At 46.3% G+C, this 17,500-nt stretch overlaps 1 protein-coding gene across 1 annotated transcript in view; it reads left to right on the plus strand.

Moving 5' to 3' along the window:
- Window positions 1-9,452: 9,452 nt before the first annotated feature.
- brinp2 (bone morphogenetic protein/retinoic acid inducible neural-specific 2) overlaps window positions 9,453-17,500 on the plus strand; it is a gene marked incomplete at both ends in the record, with an annotated part of 115,645 nt that continues 107,597 nt past the window's right edge. The window contains one exon of the mRNA XM_080010588.1: window positions 9,453-9,868. Coding sequence (XP_079866714.1) covers window positions 9,453-9,868 — 416 coding nt within the window. The remainder of the gene's footprint in view (window positions 9,869-17,500) is intronic.

The following is a 17,500-nucleotide window of genomic DNA, read 5'->3' on the forward strand; positions in this document are numbered from 1 at the left end:
AGCCTCATCAGTCAGGATCCTCTGACATCACTTTACACTCTACACTAACTTTAAGTGCCTGATCTGCCCTCCTGTAATCCATCATTCACGCACGTGTGTGTGTGTGTGTGTGTGTGTGTGCGCGTGCGTGCGTGCGTGCGTGTGTGTTCTGGAGAGGGCTTCCCACCTGCTAGTTCACATAATAATAATAAAAAGTAGAAAAAAAAGAGATTTCCAGCCCATCGCTTCCGTGAGACGAAGTCGGTTTCACATTCGTTACGTCAGACGCCTTCCTGTGCCGCTCTAATTGTCTTCGGAGGATCAGCTCGATTGCGTTTTTATTTTGTAATAACAGACGCCCAAACCAATCCCCTCTTTCTTTTTCCCTTTCAACGTTTTCTTCCTTTTTTTTTTTTTTTTTTCCTTTATCTCAAACGTTATTTACCTTTCCTGCTGTGAAGCTGTTACCTGAGGCGGGCGCGGCGGACGGAGACACGTTTGCTTAATTATCTCGGAGGGATTTTCGTCGGCACCTCGCCTGCATGGAATACTGAGGAACGGGAGTTGGCATCCACCTTCCCTCACTTTAATCATCCTCAAGTCCTTCCTCCACTTTTTCGGACTTCTTTCTTTTTCAGTTTGTCAACAGCCTTCTTAGAATCTATATATATATATATTTTTTTTTTAATGGAATAAAATCAAAAAGTAAAAATTCAAAGTTGCTGGAGCTGCTAAGATCGGTGCCTTAATCTCAAACAGTATTACAATAGTAGAATGTGATTGATTGCTGCTGTTGAAAATCTGTTTCGCACATTTTTCCTCATTCAATCACCCGGATATCATGATGAATCCTCTTAAGATGTTTATTGTTTTTGGGGCAGACTGTTATTTGGTCCGTGCTCGGCTTCAATAAGTGACCGGGCTCGTTGAGTGCCTCTTTGTCTGGCTGCAGTTAGAGTGTCGCAAAACAATAACCAAACTAACGGCTCTTTTGCCGGAGTTGCTCCGGATTACCGACTCATTTAGAAGATTTGCCTGCGAGAAACGGATCGTTTGCTGCGCAACAAATCATTTGCGAGTTGTTGTTAAGTCAGCCGGTGATACCCATCCCCGCTTTTTGGTTTGTATCAGACGACCTGGTCCGCGCTCGCCTTCAATGAGTGACCGGACTCAGCGAATGCCTCTTGTGTCCGGCTGCGGATAGAGAGTCACAGAGTCACGGAGTGACTCCAGATTCCCGAGTCATTGAAAAGATTTGTTCGCGAGGAACGAATCGTTGGTGACAAACAGACCATTCGCGATGAATGAATCATTTGTGAGTCTTGCATCACAAAAACCACTGAACTACCTTTCCCTTCCCATCCCTGTTGATTTGTTTGTCGCAGGCTGTGCTTTGGTCTGTGCTTCATGAAGTGACCAGACTCGGGGGACGGGAAAAACTAAACAAAACAAACAGCTATTTTTTTTTTTTTGCCGCACTGACCCCTGATTCCCCAGACACCGGAGGGCATCTCCAAGATTTTCGCGACGAAAACAAATCGTTCCCAACAAACGAGCCGTTCGCCACGAGCAAATCATTCGCTGCGAACGGATCGTTGGCGAGCGACGCCGAGATCCCGGCGGCATCGGAGCGGAGTCGGGATTCAGCCGATACCGAATCGAACCGTGGCCCTTACAACCGGAATCGAATTGAGCGGTGGCAGGGTGGGGCTACTGCAGATCATCTTTTATTTTGGGGACGAGCGTGGACAGGGAAGCAGAGGAAGGAGGCGAGCCGGGCCCTTCAGCTCGCCACGTCCGGCCCACGGAGACGATTTGTACTGTTATTATTTGTATTCACGTTTCATTTCTCCGTGGGACCTCGCCCGCCTCGCCCGCCTCGCCCGCCCCTCCCTCCGTCGAGGCGCCCGCGGCCGCCGAGACAACGTCCGGCCGAGCGGGAAACAACTCAACCTTCTTGGCCCGGACGATCCCTCCGACCCCCCGGAACCCCGGGCTGACGGCGGAACGCAAAGATCAGACCGATCTGCGGCTTGCCGTCGCTCCGCATTCCCTTATCTGTCTTCCCTCCCTCCCTCCCTCCCTCTCTCTCTCTCTCTCTCTCTGTCTCTCTCGCCCGCTCCCTCGCTCCACCTCTCACGCTGACCGTCATGGCCGCCCCTGCTCAGTTGTTCCCTCGGGTGACCGGGTGGCAGCTGAGCAGTCGTCCCTTCACCACACGGTCACCGGCACCTTTTTTTTTTTTTTTTTTTTTAAAGGCACTCGCTGGCGAATACAAGTGACGCGGTGCCCTTGAGCAAGGCGCTTCACCAGCTCTTAGTGCTCAGGGCGCGGCTGCTCGGCACATTGCACAACTCCCTGTGTCCCCGTCCGAGTGATTCAGTTCAATTCAAATCAATTCAATTTCATTCAATTCAATTCAATTCAGCTCAGGTATTCAGCCCCCATTTGATTCAAACCAGGATATATACTGTGTGTAGCAGGCGAGGTAAAAGACAGTTAATTATAAAAAATACATATATATATTTTTATATATAAATATTGATATATTTTTAAATGTAATTAAAGGTATTTAAATGTAATTTAATTCTAATGTAAATATAAAATCTAATAGAAATACATTTTTAACGTCACCTCCACCTCACCTTTCTCTCTCTCCACCCTATCTCTCCATCCACCGTCCACCCCTCATCCTGTGCGTGTGGGTGGGGGTGGGTGGGGGGGGTGTGTGCAGCTGGCCGGGCGGCGCTGCTGACGTGCAGAAACAGGGCGATGGGAGTGCAGAGCCGATGGGGTTGAGCGCCGCATCTGGCCCCTGATGGTGACGGAGCTACACCTGCTCTAATGGCCGCCAGGTGCACGGCTGCACGTGGACACCCACACACACATATGCACACGCGCGCGCGCGCACACACACACACACACACACACAATAGAACATGCGCACACATGCATAGGATACACACACACACACACACACACACACACACACACACACACACACACACACACACACACACACACACACACACACAACTGGGCTGGAAAACTGGGGCATGTTTGTGTGCACACATAATGTGAACACAAGCATACACACGGATGGACGTGAACACACACACACAACCACACACACACACACACAGACACACACACACACACACACACACACACACACACACACACACACACACACACACACACACACACACGCTCCCTGGCAGGCCTTATTAAGTCAGACTCAATGGGACTCCCAGCTGCAGTAATTGCAGCACACATCAGATTGTGAGCTGATGAAGTCGGCTGCAGGTTGATGTTCTCTGCTGACTGGAGAAGAGAGGGAGGGAGGGAGGAGGGAGGGATGAAGGGATGAAGGGAGGGAGGGAGGGAGGGAGGGAGGCTGTGATTTTGTCTGACTCATGAAGGGAGAACAAGCCCCGGTGGGACACAATCTCTTCCGCCCCATGACTCTCCTCATCCTTCTTCCTTCTCCTTCCTCCTCCTTTTTTTTCTCCTCTCTTTAACTCATCCTTTCCTCCTCCTGCCTCTCTTCCTCCAGTTCTTCCTCTCCTCATCCTCCATTCCTCCCTTTCCCTCTCTTCTTCCCCTCCTCCTCCTCCTCCTCCTCCTCCTCTTCTTCCTCTCATCCTTCTCCCTCTCCTCCTCCTCCTTCCTTTCTTCCTCCTCTCTCCCCCTCCCCTCCTCACTCCCCCTCCTCTTCCTCTTCTTCCTCTCATCCTTCTTCCTCCTCCTCCTGCCCCTCCCTCTCTTCCTCTCTCCCTCCTCTTCTTCCTCTCCAGTTCAGTTCAGTTCAGTTCAAAGGGATTGGGAAAAGGAAACATGGCAGTTAGAAATATGAACGTAAACAGCCAAACCCAGTAAAATAACCTTTATTTCAATGTTGAATGCTGCAAAAAAAAAACCAAATAAACACGAGGCTCCGCCCCCTCGTCCCTCGTCCTTCTTTTACGTGTTTTTAATCTGTAATTTGACTGCACACTCTTTCTTCCTAACTTGCCTTCCTCCACCCTCCCGTGATGAGGGGGGGGGGGGTCGGGGGAGTCGGGTGGAGGAAGGTAAATAGGGAGGTGGGTGCGTTGGCTTGAATAATGCACGGCAGCTCGACATTAAATGTCACGGCCCAAAAATGTTTCCGTTTCCAGCCGTTGTCTCTCGGCGACATGGTCCATGCATTTTAATCATTAGGTTGGGGGGGGGGGGGGGTCTCTGGGGGAGGAGGGGGGCATGTTTTTTTCGGGACGTGTCTTTGTCCTCATTTGAAATTCACTTTCCTCTGAATCGATCTGTTATGAAGATGTACGAGAGACGTACGCACCCTGAAATAAGGATGAAAATCCACAGAGGGTCGTGTGTTATTTATGCAAAAGTTAAGGTAAAAATGGGAAAAAATAAAATACATCTATTTATATATATATTTATATATATACAGTATATATATACATGTGCATCTATCTATCTATCTATATATATATATATATATATATATATATATATATATATATACTGTATATATTTATATATATATTTATATATATAAACATATATATACAGTTTATACAGTATATACATGTGCATCTATCTATCTATCTATCTATCTATCTATCTATCTATATATATAGTATATATATATATATATATATATATATATATATCTATCTATATATATATATATATATATATATATATATACTGTCTATATATTTATATATAAACATATATATACAGTATATATATACAGTATATATATACATGTGCATCTATCTATCTATCTATCTATCTATCTATCTATCTATCTATCTATCTATCTATATATACATATATATATGTGTGTGTGTGTGTGTATATACTGTACTACTATACTATTCATACACTTGTACAAGCTCTGTATTGAAACTTGGCTCCAATTTCAAACCTCATTTTGTTCTGTTGAGTTTTGTTCAGTGGAGAGGATGCTCTGTAGAGGGAGGGGGGAGAAGGAGGGAGGGAGGGAGGGAGGGAGGGGGAGATGGGGAGAGATTTGGAGACAGGAGGGGGATGACAGATTAAAGGGTGTGAGGGGAAGGTGTGAAAGAAGGGAGGAAAGGAAACGACAGATGGTGGAAAACAGAGCGATCGAGGTGGAAGAATGACCGGAAGACAGGAAGAAAGGGAGGGAGGGAGGGAGGGATGAGGGAGAGACAGCTGAGAGGGGAAGAGAGAGGGAGTGATGGGATGAAGGGAGGGATGCGAAAATAGAAAGAGAAAAACTCATCCCTCGCTCCACACCTCCACCACTCCCTCACTCATCCTCCTCCCCTCTTCTCCTCTCCCCTCCTCTCCCCTCCTCTCCTCTCCTCTCCTCTCCCCTCCTCTCCTCTCCCCTCCCCTCCTCTCCCCTCCTCTCCTCTCCTCTCCTCTCCTCTCCTCTCCTCTCCTCTCCCCTCCTCTCCTCTCCCCTCCCCTCCTCTCCCCTCCTCTCCTCTCCCCTCCTCTCCCCTCCTCTCCCCTCCTCTCCTCTCCCCTCCTCTCCCCTCCTCTCCCCTCCCCTCCTCTCCCCTCCTCTCCCCTCCTCTCCTCTCCCCTCCCCTCCTCTCCCCTCCTCTCCTCTCCTCTCCTCTCCTCTCCTCTCCTCTCCCCTCCTCTCCTCTCCTCTCCTCTCCCCTCCCCTCCTCTCCCCTCCTCTCCTCTCCCCTCCTCTCCTCTCCTCTCCCCTCCTCTCCCCTCCTCTCCTCTCCATAACGCTTCCAGCCGTTATGCAACGACAGAGTTTGCATTATTGATCGGCTTGAGATCAACTTACATAATGTGGACGTTCGTCTCTGTGACATCACTTCCTGGTCTAAATTTATAACCAGGAAGGGAAGAAAACATACGAATCAATAAATACTAATGATGATGATGATGATGATGCTGATGATGATGATGATGATGATTATTAATATTATCAATAATAATAATAATAATAATAATTATTACAATAATAAACATATATACTATATATATCCAAAAAAAAAATATATATATATATATATATAACTAATAAGAATAAAATACAGGGCCCAGGGAAACATATTTTACATGACTCAAGTTGTCTGAAAACCTTTGACATTTTTAAGATTGAGCTTTAAATGAGATGTTTAAATATTACCAGTGTCCTCCCATGAATCCAACATGAAAGGCTCGAATACGATCCGATGTAATATTATCTTAGTTCAAAGGAAAAGTCTTGAATATCATGACTCCAAAAACATTCCATCCCCTTTGTGCTGCTTTTACACTCCCAGGCGTGAGACTCCATTACACTCCATTACAGCAAGAAAGAGGAATCACCTTTTCAATTCTGGGCACCAGCCATCAGCGTCCATCCCATTGATCAAATCCACCCCATCCGTCACACCCACCACAGCATCAAATCCACTACATCATCACATCCATCAGCATCCATCCCATCCACCACATCGTCACATCCACAATCACATCCATCAGCATCCATCACATCCACTGCATCATCACATCCACAATCACATCCATTCCATCCACTACATCGTCACAACTACAATCACATCCATTACATCCACTACATTGTTACATCCATAATCACATCCACCACATCGTCACATCCACCACATCATCAAATCCACTACATCATCACATCCACAATCACATCCATCCCATCCACCACATCGTCACATCCACAATCACATCCATCAGCATCCATCACATGCACTACATCATCACATCCACAATCACATCCATCCCATCCACCACATCGTCACATCCACAATCACATCCATCACATCCATCAGCATCCATCACATACACTTCATCATCACATCCACAATCACATCCATCAGCATCCACCAGCATCCATCACATACACTTCATCATCACATCCACAATCACATCCATCAGCATCCATCACATCCATCACATACAACAGCAGACGTGCGACCGATCTCAAGGTGCATTTTGGGGGAAATAAGAATAAAACGCGGCGCTTAGAGAACGTTTTTTTTTTTTTTTCTTAATTATTATTATTTTCATGTCTGAGCCTGAAATTAATTCTCAATTTGTTTGAGGAAGACAAAGTGGGAATTCTCCGGCTCCCAATCCACTTAGAGCATCTTCTCCGCCGCTCTCTATCCATATTCATATGCAGTCTCCAGTCTGAAACGGTGATCCGTCCCCGGTGGCACCGCTCTCCGTCCCAACAACATTAAAAAGAATAGAGCAACGAGGAGGAGCGCAGGGCGGGGAAGCGGGCGAGTGTCGAAAAAGAGCATTTTTCATCTGGTACCACCTTCAGAGAGCGATGAAGGCATGACACCTCCCTGTGTCCCAAATATAGAGTTCACACTTCAACCCTGTGTGTGTGCGTGTGTGTGTGTGTGTGTGTGTGTGTGTGTGTGTGTGTGTGTGAGACCCGCTGATAGGCCTGTAGGAAGGTGATGACACTCCAAGTCCAAACAAACAAGCCATCAACAGAGAGAGAGAGAGAGAGAGAGGTAGAGCTAAACTTGAAGTCACTGTTTCGACACTCAAGACCACTTCCCACACACACACACACACACACACACACACACACACACACACACACACACACACACACACACACAGCCCAACGCCCTTCAGAAGTCCTTCAGAAGTCCAAACCAAGTGCCTGTTAAGTTATTTGACCTTGAGTGTCTTCGCCAGGGTTGGAGGCAATCAGCGGTTTTCAACCGACTCAAAGTAATTTCTTTGTATTTTCTACTGTACTAAGTATATTTTTGGTATTTTTTTATCAATTATAAATTTCTTTATTTAGTTTACATTTATAAATACAGTATATTGTTTACATTATATATTTTTTGTATCGTTTTTAATTCATACAATAATGTATTAAACATATATTAATATGTTTTTCATATGTTTTTATATTTATATTTTTCTATTTTTCATATATGAAATATATAGATTTTTCTTTTTCATATAACCAGACACTCATAGATGGAACATATCTACATTGAATTTCTACCACGTAACTTAATAAGAGCACGCCCGTTTCGACCGGACGTTCGTAGCTGACATTTGAATTATGGCTGAACCGATCAGACCGATCGTGATCGCGTGACGTCACAACCTGTGACTCGTGAACAACGGTGGCGTCCTGCGCGGCGGGGGCCGAGCGCGGTGCCCAACATGCGGCGCGCGGTCCCCGGACACGGGCGCCGGCCGATCGGTCAGTCATTCCTCAGGAGTGATATTTTTATCGGCCGCGGAACTTTTGAGCGCTCGCCGTCCGCGACGCATCCCGATTGGAAGCTCCGTCCTCTGAGCCATTCCAAATGTGCTCGACCTTATTTGGAGCGCCGGGGCGCGGACGGGATGACAGGCGCGCCGTGGGTGCCAGGCTGCGAGTGGAGTCGGCACTCGCTCCGCGGGAGACAAATGGCTCCTTTCCGATTTTGGCACGAATCATGTGTCAACACCTTTATTCGCTTTGGAGTCTCGGGTCTTTTCTTCTTTCGACATTTTGCCAAGCGCTCACTCCTGCCTTCTCTCTTTGCAGGGCAATGCGACCGTGTCCTTGTCAATGCCTTTCTTTTCAGCACGAATTCAGAATGGCTCATTTTGTCCATCCAAGAAACTCTGGCGACCACTTGTCCAAAAATGAGCAAAAAAATAAAAAATAAAGGTTTCGCTTGACTTAAATTCTTAGAATCCTGATAATTTCCTCGAAAGTGGAACAGGGAATTTTCACGGACTATACCGTGTAATTATCCTATATTAAAAATTAAAAAAAAAGTCCTTTGAAGGAGTGGATGATACATCACATCAAGTTCAATCACTTCCACGTTTCCAGGCATGGTCCGTGTTTACAGGGAACGCTGAGTCGTTCGGTCGCTGGATTCCTCAAGTGTCGGCAAATTACTTTGAGTGCGAACAAAATGATGCAGTGATTATATGGAAAACTAAAAGGTTGCTTTGGTTAAGTTGATGTTAATTAACCTGCAATTTTCGCCCAATTTTCTCAGCTCCTTTCCATGTTATTAACAAAATAAACCCAGCGCGCCATTCGTTTAGGGTTGAGGTTGGGGGTAAGTCGAGACAGCTGCTTTTTAGGGTTAGGGTTAAAGGTCATATTTGATGACGTGCAACCTAAAATGCTTACGCTTAGCAGTTCATGACATTAAAATAAAGGACAAAAGGTCCTTTATGGTGGCCTTATGGAATGGGTTCAGGTGAGCGTTGGGGTTGGGTAGAGCTCAAAATTTGTGCTTTCAACGACTTACGTACTTGGTCGTGGAAACACCGGACGACATAAACAAGTTGTTTCGCGCGTCCATCTCGACTTGCTACTTCCCATCTCATGGGTGAAAGGATTTTAACCGTTTCCTCCCCCCTCATCCTTCTCCCCCCCCCAGGCCAGTGGGAGTGGTGACTGCCTGAAGAAATGCCGGTCCCAGGTGCCCTAGTACATCACCACCGGGACCATGGCGACTCCTTGGCCAATCAGAAGAGAGAGGCGCTCCCCCGGCTCCGGCCCCACTGCTAGATGGTCCGCCCCCTCCTTGATGCTGCTATGGTTGCCCTGGGCGCTGCTATGGCTGCTGTGGCCCGTCCGAGCTGAGCCGGTGGGCGGCGGCGGAGGGGCGGGGCAGGGGGGGAAGGCGCTCGCCGGCTCCCTGTCTTCCTCCTCCTCCTCCTCCTCCCTATCTTCCTCGTCCTCCTCATCATCGTCGTCCTCCTCTTCCTCCTCCTCGGCGGCGTGGGGCTTCAATGCCCGGCCGAGCGAGGGGCAGCTGGACTGGCTGCTGTCCGAGAAGGGGCCGTTCCACCGCTGCCCGGAGTACACCGAGTTCAGGGAGCGGTTCCAGCAGGGCTTCTCCACCAGATACAAGATCTACAGGTTAGAGCCCAGCTAAGAGAGTGTGTGTGTGTGTGTGTGTGTGTGTGTGTGTGTGTGTGTGTGTGTGTGTTTGTGTGTGTGCGTGCGTATGTGTTGGGGTGCCTTTGGCCCCATGACTGGCTTTGCTCATGTCGCTGGTGGGACGGTAGCGAAGTCCATTTGATGGAGTGTACTTAAGTACACTTACTTAAGTAAATGTACTTAAAAATACACTTAAAACACTTCAAAATGTACTTAAGTAAATGTACTTAAGTACATTTACTTAAGTACATTTTTGGGAACTCATGCTTTAACTTGTGGCTTTCACCGTTACATTGGAAACATAAATATCCAACTTTTGACTGAAGTACTTTTCTACGAAGGCCTCCATTGGTCAATCGGGGCTGGTCCAGTGCAGGATCCTTCTCAGGAACTTGCAGCTTAGTTCCTGGTTCCTGAGGAACTTGGGCGCTTCCAGAATGGAAGCGTCGGGGGTCGCGGTTTCCGTGAGAGGATGAACTTCCGACGAGTTACAAGACCCTTTCACTTTGTTTTTATTTTAAGGGATCTGAGCGAGAGAGAGAGAGGGAGAGAGAGAGAGAAAGAGAGAGGGAGAGAGATAGATAGATAGATAGATAGATAGATAGATAGATAGATAGATAGATAGATAGATAGATAGATAGATAGATAGATAGATAGATAGATAGATAGATGGATAGATAGATGGATAGATAGATAGATAGATAGATAGATAGATAGATAGATAGATAGATAGATAGATAGATCTCTGGCCCTGCATATAGTGGTAGTATTATTATTATTATTATTGATACATCTGCAGGCAGTAATACAGGGGATCCAGTTTAGTCGTGTTGGGTTCAGTTTTATGAGTTTCCGTGATGCCTGGATCAGCCTCCAAGTGCCTTCACATTTAAAGTCGTTTTTTAAATAAGTGATGTACTTCATGATGATACTTCAAACGAAGTATCTCTTTGTTCATGTTTTTTTTTCCACATGGGTCATTTGTCATGCGCATGTGTTCAACCTGTCACCGCGGCTTTATGTCACCGAATGTTGCTATTGTGTCGTTTGGTGGAAATGTTCCTCAAGAACGGTGTTTGAAAAATGATGATGGATCCTGCTTCATGCAGCGCGGACACAAAACAAAGGGACGGCTCCTCCAAAGGATGTTAGAACTTACTGCGGTGCCAGGACGCCTTCGGCGACCGACTGTAGTTTTCGGCTCAAGCATCGGCTCAAGTTGTCTGTCTCCGTGTGGCGAGTGGCTGGATTTGAGAGACGCAGCTTGGACTTGATGATGTCACAAAGCGGCCCCGCCCCTGAAACTTATCAAACCGCATCAACCAACTTCTACTTCAGGAAGATTTTCACCAATTTCCAAATGTAGATCGGACAACTAGATGATTGACGTTATCGTGTTTTCAGATACTTCAACCGGAAAAATTAAAAAATAAAATATGCCCGAGCAATAGGCTGCAGGCTGGAACCCTGACACTAAACCCTTCTTAGAAAATCCAAAACCAGCTTCATATTCTTCAAATCGTCTTTGGGGAAAAATGATCTTCATCAATTCACAACGAGAAAAGCTTAAAACGAGCGATGTGGACCTTCAAATCTCCTCAAGGACCGATCTGCGTTCAAACCTGGGCCACATTCGGTCCGCGGGCCGACAGTTGAGTCGGCAAGTCTGGGAGAAATTCCATGAAGCCGAAAATGTTAACTTTTAATTATTCAGAGACTGGAACAAATTTCCAAACACGGTGGGATCTTTTTTGTCGCTTTTCTCTGAGTTTTTTTTAAATCAGCCCTCAGCCCCCCCGCCGGCTCCACCTGAGGCTCCACCCGGACTCCACCCTGACAGCTCACTCTTTGGGGGAGAGGAACGTTTTTACACATTTCATTCAAATTAATGATCACATTATCATGTTATTATCATGGGTGGGTTTCATTTATTTTGTATTCTTTATTTTTTATTTGTCCCGATGAAAGTAAATTGGTGCAGATTCAAGTACTCAGAGGTTTTTATTTTTATTTAAGTACCAGTACAAATACCCTGACACCAAATGCACCCTAGTCAAGGTGAAAGTACTATACTGACATTTCTACTTCAGTAAAAGTGTTTTTAAATTATTTTAAATAAAAGTACGTCACCTAATATCCAGTGCCCTGATACAACACCATCGTCTTTAATATGACCTTAGGTGCTATTGTACATAAAAAACATAGTGAACAAAGTAAGACAAATTGTAAAAAATACCTAAAGTCATGCACAAATATATAAGCACGTATATATATTAAAAAATGTTAAATTAAAATGACCAAAAAATGTATTATAATACATCAAATATTGTTAAATATACATTTATATATATATATATATATATATATATATATACTGTATATAACAATATAGATATTGATATTTGCTTTGAAATGTAGTCGTGAAAAAGTGCAAAGTTTCAATCTGCTGCCGCCGCAGTTTGGTTTCTCTCTTCCTTGACTTGGATCTAGTTTATTTATCACCTAGTTCTCATTTCCATCAAGTCTTCTTGTCTCTCTCTCTCTCTCTCTCTCCCTCTCTCGCTCTCTCCTTTGGCCCTGGTTAAAAATAGCACCCCCTCGGCTCGTGGCCTTGAAAATTGCCGCAGTCGCGTTTAATGTCACACCGAAAAACCCCCCGAAAAATGACGGGCTCCCTCATAACCCGCCCTTTCCTTTCTCATTCACTCATTTTCTTTATCATCCACCCCTCCCTCCACCCCTCCCTCAACCCCTCCCTCCCTTCGTCCACCCATGTGATTCCTCTCCCCCGACTGGTTCCGTTATCACATTATTGCACATCTTTATTCCTCCTCTTCCCCCTCCCTCTCTCCCTCCCTCCCTCTCTCTCTCTCTCCCTCCCTCTCTCCCTCCCTCCCTCTCTCTCTCTCTCCCTCCCTCCCTCTCTCCCTCCCTCCTCCCTCCCTCCCTCTCTCTCTCTCTCTCTCTCTCTCTCTCTCTCTCTCTCTCTCTCTCTCTCTCTCTCTCTCTCCCACCCTCCCATGAAGTGGGCGGTGGTCTCGGCTGAGTGGAGGCGACAGCGCCGCTTTTGGATTTGGTGCTTTTTAGGTGGGGTGGGGGGCTAGGAGACGCTGCTTATCTCACCTCATCGCCACCTCATCGTCGCCTCATCTCCACCTCATCCTCACCCCATCTCCACCTCATCTCCGCTGCGTCTCCGCCTCATCTCCAGCGCATCTCCGCCTCATCTCCACCTCATTTCCATCTCATCATCGCCGCATCTCCGCCTCATCTCCACCGCATCTCCACCTCATCTCCATTGCATCTCCACCTCATCTCCATTGCATCTCCACCTCATCTCCACCTCATCCCCACCGCAGCTCTACCTCATCTCCACCTCACCTCCACCACATCACTACCTGTCAGAACTCACTTTTTTTGTGAATGGCACCTTTCAAGGGGTGGGATTTATTATTATTATTATTATTATTATATACTCTAATATATTATTTTTATATATATACTGTTATATATTATTATTCTTTATATATTGTTATATATTATTATTACATGAGGCAGCAAGTGAAAGTCAGTTGTTGAAGTCAGTTGTTGAAGCAGCATAAGGATCTAAGCCTCTTTGACAAGGAGCACATTGTGATGCTGGACGACTGGGTCAGAGCATCTCCACAAGCACAGCTCTTGTGGCTGTTCCCGCTCTGCAGTGGTTACTAGCTACCAAAAATGCTCCAAGGAAGGACGACCGGTGAACCGGCGACAGGGTCATGGACGCCCAAGGCTCATTGATGCAGGTGGGTAGTGAAGTCCAGCCCGTCTGGTTGGATCCCACAGAAGAACTACTGTAGCACAAAGTGGTGAAACAGTGAATGTTGCTATGATAGAAAGGTGTAGAACACAGTGCATGGCAGCTTGCTGCGTATGGGAGCTCACAGTGTCCATGCTGACCCCTGTCCACCCCTGAAAGCACCTACAATGGACACGTGCAAGTCACAACTGGGCCATGGAGCCCAGTTGGATGGGCGTGTCATGTGGATGGGCGGGTTTAGGGTCCGATCCGATGGAGCATCTGTGGGATGTGCTGGAACAACAAGCCTGATCCATGGGGGCCCCACCTCACAACTTGCAGGACTTAAAGGATCTGCTGCTCACGTCTTGGTGCCAGACACCACAGGACACCTTCACAGGTCTTGTGGAGTCCAAGCCTCCACGGGTCACAGCTGTTTTGGGGACACGAGGGGGAGCTGCACAATATTAGTGGTTATTAGTGGTGCTTTTAATGTTGTGGCTGATCGGTGTGTATATAAACAAACAGAATATATATAGAAACTAGTACTCATGACTCTACAGATTTAAGAGGTTTTTGCCAAATGTTGTATTTTTTTGTCAGAGGACTGAGATTTTATCACTTTGGATTTAGCTTTTCCTCTCTCTCTGTCTGTTATCTGTCTCTCTCTCGCTCTCCTTTCTGTCTCTCATCTCTCTCTCTGTCTGTTATCTCTCTCTCTCTCGCTCTCCTTTCTGTCTGTCATCTCTCTCTCTCTCACACTCGCTCTCCTTTCTGTCTGTTATCTGTCTGTCTGTCTCTTTCCTTTCTGTCTGTTATCTGTCTGTCTGTCTCTTTCCTTTCTGTCTGTTATCTGCCCCTCTCCCTCTGTCTCCCTGCTGTTTGTTATCTGTCTGTCTCTGTCTCTCTTTCCATTCTGTCTGTTATCTGCATCTCTCTCTCTCTCTCTCTCATTTATGTCTATTATCTCTCTCTCTCCCTCGCTCCCCCTCTCTCCTTTCTGTCTGTTATCTGTCTCTCTCTCTCTCTCTCTCACTCTCTCCCTTTCTCTATCTCTCCTTTCTATTGGTTTTCTGTCTCTCTCTCCTTTCTGTCCGTCATCTCTCCCTCTCTCTCTCTCTGTCTTTCTCCCTCTCTCTCTCCTTTCTGTCTCTTACCTGTCTCTCTCTCCTTTCTGTCTGTCATCTCTCTCTCTCTCTCTCTCTCTCTGTCTCTCTCCTTTCTGTCTCTTACCTGTCTCTCTCGTCAGCGTTTCAGTTTTATGTTCAGTGTCTTTCACTTCAGACTCACATGAGACAAAGTCAAAATAAAACATGGCTCCACCATCGTGTTGATTTTGATATTACGTGTTTTTCCCTCTGGCCTCGCGCTCGTCTTTCGGCTTTTGGTTCTATCTGCGGCGCTGCTGACTTCGTTTAACTTTAACTATATTTTAATAAAAATGCGCCTTTAAAAAAAACAACTTTTTGCTAGATATCTTGTAAATTATCGACCTCCTGTCCCGTTACATTCCCATTTTGCTTCTTTCTCCCACGTTATGCTTCTACATCATTGTGATTGAATATTGAACACTGAGGCTCTAACACAAGCAGTCTGTCTGTCTGTCTGTCTGTCTGTCTGTGTGTCTGTCTGTCACTCATCACCTGAGCTTTGACTGGACTAAGCCGGCGCCGTGCTCCTGCACATCTGCTGTCATTATTTCAATTAGATTTTATCTTATTTTCACCGCGTCCTGAGGGCTTCTGCAAACCCTGCGAGCAGCAGCACAACGGGTGGTGCGGCTCCTCGCATTTCCTCTGGGGGAGCTGGACACCCACACGACTCAGCCGACGACCCCCGCCCCAGGGGTGACCGTTTCCGGGTAACCAAAAAAAAAAAAAAACGAAAAGGCAACGGCGGCAGCAGCAGAAGACGGGCGCTTCGCGGAAATAACGCGGGCGCACGCGGTTACGCCTTTCTCCTCGATCGAGGCGGGGCTCGAAACGGGACGTAAAACGCTAGCGATTGGGGCGGGATTTGCGCACGAGGATTTCTATTTGCGGATCCACATCTTTGAGTTCCGAGGCTGAGTTTGAGTCCTGACCCTTTCCCGTACGCTGTGGTTCACTAAATGTGACGGGAAGGACGCACGGAGAGTACGTGGATGGAGACGTGACGGGCCTCCGCTCGGCCGTCCTCTCCTTCCTTCCTTCCCTTGGAACACGGAGCCCTTGTGGAACACCTCTGTTGAAGCGGACCTCTTATGCTCCTTTTCAACAAGTTAATATAGGCCTCTAGGGTCCCTAAAACATGTTGTTTTGTTTTTTTTTTGCTGAAAATACCTCTCAGATTATGCACTCCAGCCATTGTAACATGCCTCTAAAGCGTCCTGTTGCACGACGCTCTGTTTCTGTGGGAGGAGCCTCCCTCCTGAGGCCCCTAGCTCCGTGAGCCAATAGGGTTTGCGCTTTACTCCGAGTTTGGTCCGTAAACTTTCACTGATTTCACCGTATAATTCCACCAAAATTCCACTAAGTTTCTTTTTGAGGGCGAGGAGTAATCAATGCATTTGCTGAATGGCCTCATTTAAAAGTTTCCCTGCCAACACCGCACCGGGACACGGCACGCGGGGATTTTTTGTTTCACGTTAACCTTGGAAAATAAAATAAAAGAAAGAAAACAAAATAGATAAATATATCTACTATTAAAACACTATTTTTTTATTGGTTTTGTACGGAGCGGCGCACAGGGGATCGCGTGCCGCAGCCTACAGTCTATCAACACATACTTTTATTTATTATTTTGAACGAAACATGCAGCAGAATTATTTTTTAAATACTAACATTGCCATTGTCTGCAGTTTCTTCAGCGGCAGTTGATATAATTCCTCTTTTTAAATATTCTTTGGTTGAGTTCCTCAGACGGAGGGCGGTTGTAATTCTGCTGAAGCCCAACGTGACGTAGGGTTTTCTGCACGCGAACGTTCTGAAACAGACAGCCCACGATGCACCGACCAGCTCTGGGCCTGGGCATGCGCACGGGCACTGAAACAGCGAGTTTTTCATGACAGGTCCCCTTGAAATAAAAATTTCCATCTCCGAATCCACCCCCCCACGGTTTACTCCATTACTCTGTGAGCCTGAGTGATAGCGGGGTTTAAGTCCCAGATATTCAAAACGCGCTCAGCGGGGCCTTCCCACCTGGAGCATCTGAACTCCTCCTGATAATAACTCAAAACGTGCACGGAGCAACTCCACTTTGAGACCCCACACATGCTAAACAGATGTTTAAAAGCTAATCTCCGGTAAGCAGGAGCAGGAGTCAGGGTCTATTTGATCTATGCCCGCATATATAAATGCAATTGATTGGCATGTTTTATCATCACAGGAGCAGCTCTCGGGATCGGGACACGTAGCGGGGGTTATGGATGGTCCGTGGACTCTGCGGATCGATGTGGCATCAGTGGCGCATCGGTTGAAAACGTCCAAGAGCCCCCGGAAAAAAAAATAAAAATCTGCTGAGAAACGTTGATATCATGTCATTTCAGATGCATGTAAAACTTTGTTAAAAAAATTAGAATATAAAAATAAATACCCGGAAAAGTAGAAATGCAATAAGTGAACCGCGTCAGGAAAACACGAGCCGCCTCATAACTCCCAATCAAATCGGGTCCAACAATTCCAAATAATTGTTTCAAATCAAATCAAACGGAATGCAATTCCAATGGATTACACACACACAAAAAACAGAATTCCATTTGAAAACAGCAATGTTATTTCTTTCACTTTCTATTCTCTAAAATGTACCTTAATTAGATTTTTTTAGGCGGCAGGGATATTTTCCGAGGCTGT

The sequence above is a fragment of the Zeus faber genome (assembly GCF_960531495.2).
Source record: "Zeus faber genome assembly, chromosome: 12".
Classification (NCBI taxonomy): Eukaryota; Metazoa; Chordata; class Actinopteri; order Zeiformes; family Zeidae; genus Zeus; species Zeus faber.